The sequence below is a fragment of the Carassius gibelio genome, chromosome B13 (assembly GCF_023724105.1).
Source record: "Carassius gibelio isolate Cgi1373 ecotype wild population from Czech Republic chromosome B13, carGib1.2-hapl.c, whole genome shotgun sequence".
In the NCBI taxonomy this organism is placed as follows: Eukaryota; Metazoa; Chordata; class Actinopteri; order Cypriniformes; family Cyprinidae; genus Carassius; species Carassius gibelio.
Genome location: NC_068408.1, coordinates 6,995,664 through 7,005,423, shown reverse-complemented (window position 1 = coordinate 7,005,423; position 9,760 = coordinate 6,995,664). Strand labels below are relative to the sequence as shown.

General features: G+C 35.6%; 1 protein-coding gene across 1 annotated transcript; it reads right to left on the bottom strand.

The window, feature by feature from the left end:
- Positions 1–95: 95 nt before the first annotated feature.
- Positions 96–8,002, bottom strand: pyroxd2 (pyridine nucleotide-disulphide oxidoreductase domain 2). The gene is made up of 16 exons (XM_052572299.1): positions 7,768–8,002; positions 7,001–7,020; positions 6,812–6,905; positions 6,521–6,594; positions 5,133–5,288; positions 4,803–4,956; positions 4,597–4,658; positions 3,846–3,943; positions 3,605–3,746; positions 3,366–3,500; positions 2,912–2,984; positions 2,419–2,575; positions 2,062–2,216; positions 1,042–1,148; positions 768–888; positions 96–605 (listed from the first exon to the last, which is right to left on the bottom strand). Exons 1-16 carry the CDS (start codon positions 7,883–7,885, stop codon positions 535–537), a joined length of 1,737 nt encoding a protein of 578 aa, XP_052428259.1. The 5' UTR covers positions 7,886–8,002; the 3' UTR covers positions 96–534.
- Positions 8,003–9,760: the final 1,758 nt, after the last annotated feature.

Genomic DNA, 9,760 nt, shown 5'->3' with positions numbered 1-9,760 from the left:
GAAAAAAATTATCATAAGTAATCCACAAGACTCCAGTCCATCAATAGATGTTGTGAAGCAAAATCCTGGGAGCTTGTAATAATCAAATCCATTAATAAGTTTTAATTCCATTTTATTATTTTTTTTATATTTCTTACTCCATTGAAACAGTCATCTAGTCTGACTCAGGAGAGAAATATGCAGATCAAGCACAATTTAGAATGGAAAACAGTACAAACCGTTCTAGATCATGGACACTGGAGGCATTATTATTGGTTTTTGGACTCGTATTTTGGCCCTCACAACTCATTTTCATTCCTATCAAAAAGCAAATATATTGCTACAACGACTAAGGTATATTTATTATAACTATTTTTAAATTTATTAACATTTCACTAAAAAAATACATGGACTATTCTAGAATATGGACATTTTGGTAGTGTTAAAAAAACAGAATAACCACATACAATGTTAACCACACTTCTTATTTGTCGTAATCTCTCTTTCCATTAAAGCATCCCATTGGAAAATGACAATTCCCACTGAAGGCCAAGATCACAGTCGTTTGAAATCTGCTAGAACTCTGAGAGCTGAATTCCAGCCAGCTGCACCCATGACGCCTCCACCTGAATGAGAAAAAGTTACATAAACGCTGGAAAACACAGGGGAGGTCAAGCACATCAAGCTCAGCATTTACCTGACCTGGTTTTATGAAATGTGATATCACACTGATGACATTTCTAAACCTAACACGCACTCTTTTAGCTTTTATTTATTCAAGCACAGACCTGGATGGCTGCCACTGCCACATAAGTACAGTCCTTTGACTGGTGAGCGGTAGTCTGCGACAGAGGGCAAAGGTCTCGCCAGGTAAAGCTGATCCAAAGACATTGAGCCATGAAATATATTCTGTGGCATAAAAAATACAAGTACTGAATGTTTGGAATGGTATGAGGTGCAAACTAACTTCCAAATGAGAGATTAAGAGACAAAAACATTCTGTATGATTGTGAAAATTACTTAATTAAAATTTCCAAGTTTATTAAATTTAAATATCCATACCCCTCCAGTGAGACCAAAGACCCTCTCCAGATCAGCGGGGGTTAAAATGTCTTTGCCAACTATAGACTTTTTAAATCCAGGTGCGTAACGCTCAACCCAGTCGAACACTGTGAAACAGGAAACAAAGGACCGATTACAACAAAGATCTTATTACTTTGAGGCATGCGATATCACTGCAGTAGCACAAACGGTGTCTCTGTGTTTAAAAGTAGCGATTTCATCGCATTCCCATCTATCAGAGTGTGAGTTTTTTGATGATGAAGGTGGAGGAAGGGTCTGGCTCATCTAATGTTCTGAAATAGTATTGCAATTACTTATTCTTCAGAAATCATTCTAATATGCTGATTTGGTGCAATTATTATTATTACTCAAATATTATTAATGGTTTGTTGAAAACAATTTTTTTGTAGAAACCTTGAAATGTATTTTTTTTTCCAGAATTATTTGATGAATAGGATCATTTGAAAGCATGTATTTGAAATAGAAATAATTAAATAAGTCTTTATGGTCATTTCTTTTTAATAATCAATTTAATGCATCCTTTGTGAATAAAGGTATTATTATTACTTAAAAAACGACTTGAAAAACTACTTTACCCACTTATTACTTACACGAATGGTAGGTTTGATAATATTAAGAAATGCTTCCTAAGCACAAAGACGGCAAATTAGAATGATTTTTGAAGGATCATGTGACACTGAAAACATAAATTTTGCTTTGCCATCAGTGGAATAAATTGCAATTTAAAATGCAATTTTTACATTTAATTGTAATTTTAAACAGTTATTTATAATTGTCATAGGATTTCACAGTATTACTGTTTTTTATATTATTGATTAAAATTGAAGCCTTTGCAAGCATAAGATACTTTTTTTTTTTCAAAAACATAAAAAAAAGAACTCAACGAACCTGTTTGTATTACACTTTGACAGACCTCCAAGACCTTTTACAAACACAAGGCTTATAATGGCTGTGCACACAAACGGCACAAAAAAAAAATGTAAATAGGTCATCAGGTACCTGTGTCAGCAAATCTCCCCCTGTCCTCCTCAGTCCACGCGTGACAACCCTCCAGCAAATATGGCGTAAACTGGATGAAAAGAGACACCACATGACAGCCGGGGGGCGCTAGAGTCGGATCCAGCACTGAGGGAATAGTCATTTCTATCATGGGCCTACACAAAAACACCAGAAGATAAATTGGGATATCATGTAAATCGCTGTGGTTCGGTGCATTGAATGGAAAACCATCACCATAAACCCTGTTCACGGCAACAGATGTGCTGTCTGTGAAACTCTGGTCATGACTTGCAAATGCAGTGTGTAATGTGCAAATATTAGTTGTTCCATTATAAGCACCACAGCAGGTTTGCCCACCTGGAGGATGGGCGTCCCTGCTGGCCCTCCCTGTAGGCCTCTTCCAGCACCTCCACACTCTCACAGTTCAGGTGGATTGAACACTGATGATGTGGACCTGGTCTTCCATCCGCACTATTTGGAGCAGCCAAGAAATTAGGCAGCTTGTCTACAGCCACTGTTCATTTGCAAAGGACAGAGATTACAGAATATTCCAATCGACAATTATACAGGAAAAAGACAAACTGAACTCCATTAAATTACAGTTCTTGCAAGGCAGCAACCTAGCTAACAAATTAACGTTCCAACAATGTTTTGCTAATGTTAACATTAGTTTATGAAAACGTGATTTCTTTAAACGTTTAAATGTTTCAAAAAGTCTTGGTTATGCGAGTGTTCAAGGATTCTTAATTCGAAATGTAATTTCGCAAACATAATTATCTTCTTTTTTTCTTTTCTTTGAAATGGATATTTAGTTTGATGAAATGAAGTATTCAGTTCTCTGTAATCTTACCATTTATCTTGGTAACAGGAGAGGTGTAGTCAATCTGATCTACAGCCGTGATGAATGCCTCTGGCAGGGCATCCTTTACCAGGACAACCACAGACATCAATTATTCAGACTTTAACAGACAGTCATTAACATTTAAGTAAAACGCTTGTTAATTTCTCCACATGACTATTATCATTTTTTACATTGGACTAATAAAAATAAATTCAGTGGGATTCTTAATGTTTCGTCTGTATATATAGATATATAATCCTACTCTAAACTGAACTAACTCACATGTGGACAGTGTTGCTGGTCAAAGAATAGGGTCACTCCTTGAGTAAACACAGATAAAGAGATTTGAGCTCAAGGCTACAACAAAGTGCTGACAGAATAGGATGACATTAACTGTGAACCACTTTTTTAAGCATCTGAAAACAAGCAGACCTGACACGGTCTTAGGACTTCAGGTCTGTACCTGTGGTGTGAGCTGTTTGAAGGTGATGTAGGGAGTGGCATTGGACAGAACCACTTTACTGTGGACTTCAGTTCCATCTGTCAGCACAACACCTTTGGCAGAACCATCCCGACCAACAAGGACCTGTTCAACATCCTACAGGCCCCCAGGAAAGCCACAGATTAATATCCGTGGGACAGACGGTTCTTTTGAATAAATGTGCTTGAGAAAACAGCTACACCTACTTCCTGAATACTAACCCTGTTTGTGAAAATATCTGCTCCGAGAGACCGGGCGGAGCGGGCGATCGATTGAGACACGCCACCCATTCCTCCCTCCACGTAACCCCAGGCACCTTTCTCTTTCTCCAGCTCACCCATGACATGATGCAGCAGGACATATCTACAAGATTGAGCATACAGTCTCCACAATAACATCCAGTGTCCACAACAACAATCACAACATATTCTGAATCTGTTCTAAATGTCAAACTATCCTCACCCACTTCCAGGATTATTTGGGCTTATGTTTGCACCAATCACAGAGTCAGTGGCTAGTGTGGCTCTCAGCGGCTCTGATTCAAACCAGCGATTGAGCACCTACAGAAAAAAAAAAGGAAAAAAAAAAAAAATACATTCCAAACAAATAAGCTTCTAATGCCAGATTCATGTCATGAATCACATCCTCAAAACCACAAATAATTAGCCTAATTCCTTAGGCAATGCTCATAAAGCCAAAAATGAATTATTCATATGTAATATGTAATATGTAATTTCTGTATTTTCAGGTAAAACTTTACATATACATTATTGGTCTAGATTTTGCAATAGTTTAGATTTTTTTTTAAGACACCCAATCTGTATTTATTTGATCAAAAATACAGTAAAAACAATAATATTGTGAAACATTATTATGATTTAAAATAACTTCTATTTTAATATATTTTAAAATGTAATTTATTCTGTGATAAGAGCTGACTTTTCAGCAGCTATTTCAGACTTGGCGAGCATAAGATATTTCTTTAAAAAACATTTAAACAATTCTAAATTATTCCAAACTTTTAACCACCAGTGTAGATGAAGGCAAGATTTGTATTTTATTTTTTTTATCAGAGGACAATCTGGATACTGATAATCTGTACATTTACAGTACACTGCAAATGATTTACAATGTTAGAGCTTGGAATGACCTTCTTGGGGTCTGCTAATTATTCAGTCAAATGTATTCAAAATGATGTACTATCTTAACCCACCTTCATAGCTGGAGCTGTAACAAGTTCATAGAAATCTGGTATATTCTTTCCCAACTTCAACCCTGTTAGCATGGAAGAACATGAATTTGTCTTTAATTTATTAGTTTTATAAAAACTTGTCTTATAAGAATCTCTGTATTTAGGTGAGCGACAGCAGAACAATTAAGGGAAATCCAGTGTGTTATATAATCATGAAGCATCATTACCAGACTTCACCAAAGGTTTCAAGCTCCTGAGGGCAGACATTTTCTTTCTCAAAGAGCCCTGAGTCAGTCCTGGAATGTCAACAGGTGGAGCATCTAAAAGAGGGTGGATGGCACAGGCCAGTCTTTCCAAATAGGATAAAAAATCAGGATAGACCTATAGTGATTGGACAGAGAGAAGAGAAAAAATACATAATTTAATTATATTTAGTTCATTATTTGACATAGAAGGGTGTGTAGGCAGTTGCCACAGTATTTTGTTTTTAGTGTCACATGCAATTTCATGAAAGTGTTCTTGCAAAAATTTAATTCCTCTTGTCAGTGAAATTGAACCTTGGCATCTTTCTCAGAGAATTTGCCAATCTCTTGCTGGGTCTTTGCCAGGTCAGCTCCAAGCGTTAAAGACGGTGGTGGTCGCCCTCTTACACCATCCTCCAACATGGGGGTAAATGAATAGGGGTCCCTCATGTACACCTTGAGGCCATGTTTCTGCACAAAAAAGACACACAGTGTAGAACTGCATTTTTAGCTTGAAAGGAAAAAAGTAATTAATCATCTGCCATTTGCTTCTTCTCCTTGTGAAAAAGAAGTGTGCTTCTTGTACTGAAAGTGCAATCGTAGCGTCCTTCAAATCTTAAAAGTAAATATAAAAATTATACTTGTAGATAATAAAATAAAACTGATACTTTCCTGAAAAGTGTGTTTCTTAACACTTCTGGAAAGTATGTTATAATGTCAGAATAAAAGCATTACTTTAAAGTACATTTTAAATCACTGTTTTAATAATCTTCTGTCATGCTTTTATAGAAGTATTTCACATAGAAATGGTCATAAATGCTTATCAAAACACTTGGAAATATACATTTTAAAGACAACATAAGTAATTATTAAATTACACTGCCATCCAGAAGTTTGGGATCAGTAAAATGTTTATTGTCTCTTCTGCTCATCAAGGCTGCATTTATCTGATTAATAAAAGATCAATACATCAATACAAGACAAGTCTAAAAAAGAAAAAATTGATTTAATATTACATTTAAATGATTATACATAATTATGACAACAACAAAAAAACGAACAAACATGCAACTAAAGTAACTAAGTACTAAGAACTAAGTATTCTTAACTGTGCTTCTTTTTACAATGTTTGTCAGGTCCGTCTGAGGCACAACACCATTGAGGCAACGTATACATGTGGGCGGCTATTTTCATAAACGGACATTTCAACATCTCCGGTTTCAAAAATAACATTGTGCACAGGTCAGTTTTCAGAAAAGTGTCCATTTACATGTACCCGTGTATTTATGCCGTTAAGAGCATGCCAAACCTGTAGGGGGCAGTGTAATGAGAAGCTCAAGCTAACGTAAGCCAATCAGAATACCGAAAATCACATGTAAGGATAGGTCGCACTTTTTTAACGTACTGTAGGTGCGAGCCCTGGCGCATACTGTGACATTGACTGCCTAAACACCATTTGTCTCAGTTAACATACAAACGAAGATTTTCCAAATCTCCACTCTGGCCGGAGTTTTTAGAAAGAATGGGTTTCAGAGGCAAATTCTCGTTTGCGTGTAAACTAAGGCGAAAACTAAGGGAAATGTCTCCATTTTTCAAAATAACCATGTACGTGTAAACGGGGCACTAGAGATAGTTAAAGGGGAGCTGATCAGTTTTAAACAATAACAAGAGAGGATCAGGCATGTAACATCAATGAACATCACCTTGAGCTCCAGGTCCTGGTAGATGTGTGGGCGCAGTAAACTGAGCAGATAAGAGGCCCTGGAAAAGTGGAACCCTGAAATAAACAGCCAAAGTCATGCAAAAAACATTGATTCACACAATTCAATTTCCATATATCTTCGGGGTCAATCCGAAACCTTGACTTACAATGCTTAGACTACTTACTTTATCAGTTCTGAATTTCTAATTATTGATAATAACAGAGTGCCTGAGAAACTTTGAATCTTTGACCAGTCTGTAGGGGGTTTAGAGTACATTACATTAACTTGCACCTGGAATAATCTCTTCAGATACGGCTGCTCCTCCAAGTACATGTCTGCGCTCCAGGACTGCTGTTTTCAGGCCTCCCTTCTGCAGATATGCTGACTGGGTAAATCACAACAGAAGGTTTCAAACAAGAAACTGTTGTGCAACTGTTGTGGTCCAATACATGAGATACATCAGATTTGGTGTGTACTTACTGCAATAAGGCCGTTGTGACCTACAAAGAAAGAAAATAATTGTATTTTTGTTTAAAGGAGATTACAAAGATTATTAAAATCATTTAATAGATGTTGTTGAATAATAGCCGATTAATAATATAGCCTACAATTATTATGTCCTGAAACTTATGAAGAAAAGTATGAGTGTGGTTCTAAGAACGCTGGTGTTTGCAAAAGCATGTTTAGATATAATAAAAATGATAAAAATCAGAAAACTGCTTGGTTTCACAGCTACGTTACATAAACTTTTTTTTCCTGCAGGGGAAGCATGGAGGCTCAACATAGCGAATTCCTTATGGAGCCAAATTAAATCTTTGGACGTTTTTTATCTCATTGGGACATTTGTAAACAGAAAATCATAATCGTTTAAAACTAATTGTTTCAAATCATTAGTATCTGGTTCATAAATATACGTTATATTTTATCTCAAGTTTCGATGAAAGTATTTTAACGACAGCCCCAACGACGACTCAAAAACGACTCTGACTGGTCCCTCCAGCCCAGCGTTGAGAAAAGTTACAGGCGCCACGTGACACGTTGTCCGCGCGCAGTTTTAAAAGTGGTCTCAATAATAATTTCTAGCAATACAACGTAGATTGTAATAAAAAATAAAGTTAAAATACACACTCAATAGGTCAGGTTAAATAATTAGAATTTTTCATAATCGAAAAAAAAGCCCCGCCCAGCCATGTTACAGTTTTGTTCTGTTTCTTTAGGCCATGCATGTATGTATGTCTGTAGCCTACCTGCACCGATAATAACTGCGTCATATTGAGGTTTGAGTGCAGTGCTGCTGTGGCTGCCGCGCCGTGCCACTGATATAACCCCTCTGTGCCATGAACCTGACCTGACAGCCGCAGCCATGACGAGTTCTGACAGCCCTCAAACCCAAAGCTCAAACTCCAAAGCTTCGCCCCTTCTACAGTAAACTGGCCTGGGGCGAAACTCCAAGTACAAGCTACTTTTCTCTCCTTTGGAACACTCCTCCCCCACATGCAAAAAAAAAAAAAAAAAAGGGTCTAGGAACCTGGGGAGAAAAAAAACAAGTAAAATTTAAAAAATAAATAAATAATACTCTAAACTATTAAACTAACTAAAATTAATATTTAAAAAAGGATTCAAATAATAAATCAATAGTAAAAACAAACAGTACAGTAATATATATAATACAAAAAAGACATAATAATGTAAGGGAAACTTTTTTTTCCAAATAGTATTTTATTACGCATATGTATAATATTAATCTGTAACAGTATAAGCTTTGAAAGTGATTAGTATGTGACACCACTAATGTAAAAATACTAGACATACCCATAATATGTTTTAAGCAAAACCAGACATTTCTTTGCACTGATTCTGCTGGAAAGCATTTACTTTGTTGGTTTTATTGCTGTTTTCGAATGACTCAGTTCAGTCAGTATTCATCAGCCTAAAAATCAGAATAGAGACTTTATGTGCATTTACTAATAACTGGTATTGAGGCCAGAGTAGCTAGAGAAGCGGCTAAAGAAAGTTCAGTTAGAATAATTGTAATATCAGCAATCTCTTGGTAAACATTTATACATTAACTGTCTGTTGTTTTCTGTGCCTGTTCAAAGTCACATAGAACATCTTGAGAACATTTTCAGTGTTAGACCAAGGTACAAAATTAAGTAGAAAGCTTGATGGTCAATTGGCTCTTTAAATAAACCAAGTCTTTACGTTAACCTGTAAGACATTAACCTTGTTTTATAATCTTTACTTGAAAGTAAGATAGCCACCTTAAGGTAGGCCTCGATATAAACACTTAACAGAGTGATAGTGTTCCACTTCTTTAAAAGTGTGCAATGAAAGTGCATATCAAGACAAAACAAGTTATTTAAAAGAGTTTGTCTATTAATACCCTGGCGCAAGGAAAAAAATCACAAGACAGAGGCACAAGACAGAGCTACAGTAGCTCCATTGTATTGAGCTGCTTCTTAAAGCGGCTTCTGAGACCAGTGTGAAAAATGATTATGAACAAGATAAACAGATATCACCTGTTTGGGGCACGCCTGTGATCTTTGAATTTGTAAACATGTGATCAACAAAATAAACTGAACAAAATAAGTAAAAGTTGTTTACTGTATCTTCATCATTTCTGTGTCCTGTGAGAAGTCAAGAAAGAAAGAAAGAAAGAAAGAAAGAAAGAATAAAGCCACATTTTATTCCAGTAGGTGGCGGCAAAGACTTTGGGTTTTCATAATACAGAGGAAGCATTCATTCTATATCAGCCTCAAAAGATCATTTATAGCTAAGAATCTAGACGATTTATTATTAATTATTATGATCAACTAAGTCTTTTTATGTATTAGTACTTTAATTCATGTATGATTTATTAACGTTTAATTTATTCACATTAGTTGAAATGAACACTACATTACAACATTAAGCCATTCAACATTTATTATACATTTATTATCTTAATGTTATTTTCAGCATTTACCAACCAGTACAGCATACATAGTGACCTAAAAACAAACAATCATATTTTTATAAGATGACCAATGATTAATAAATGCTGTAAAAATATTGTTAACTGTTAGTTCATGTTAGTGAATGCATTAACTAAATGTTAACAAAAGAATGCATATGAGATTGACCATTTCTGTATCAGCCTTTTACATCAATTAATATCTTGTTAACATGTATGGTGTTGAGATTAACCATTTCTGTATCAGACTTTTACATCAATTAATATCTCGTTAACATGAATCATTG

Bases quoted from the DNA above. Each gene is read 5' to 3' on its own strand.
- pyroxd2 (XM_052572299.1), bottom strand. From the start codon at position 7,885: ATGGCTGCGGCTGTCAGGTCAGGTTCATGGCACAGAGGGGTTATATCA. The intron at 1,149-2,061 runs GTACCTGATGAC...CCTGTTTCACAG, and splicing joins GGGGAGATTTGCTGACACAG to TGTTCGACTGGGTTGAGCGT. The intron at 606-767 runs GTCTGTGCTTGA...TTTCTCATTCAG, and splicing joins TGGCAGTGGCAGCCATCCAG to GTGGAGGCGTCATGGGTGCA.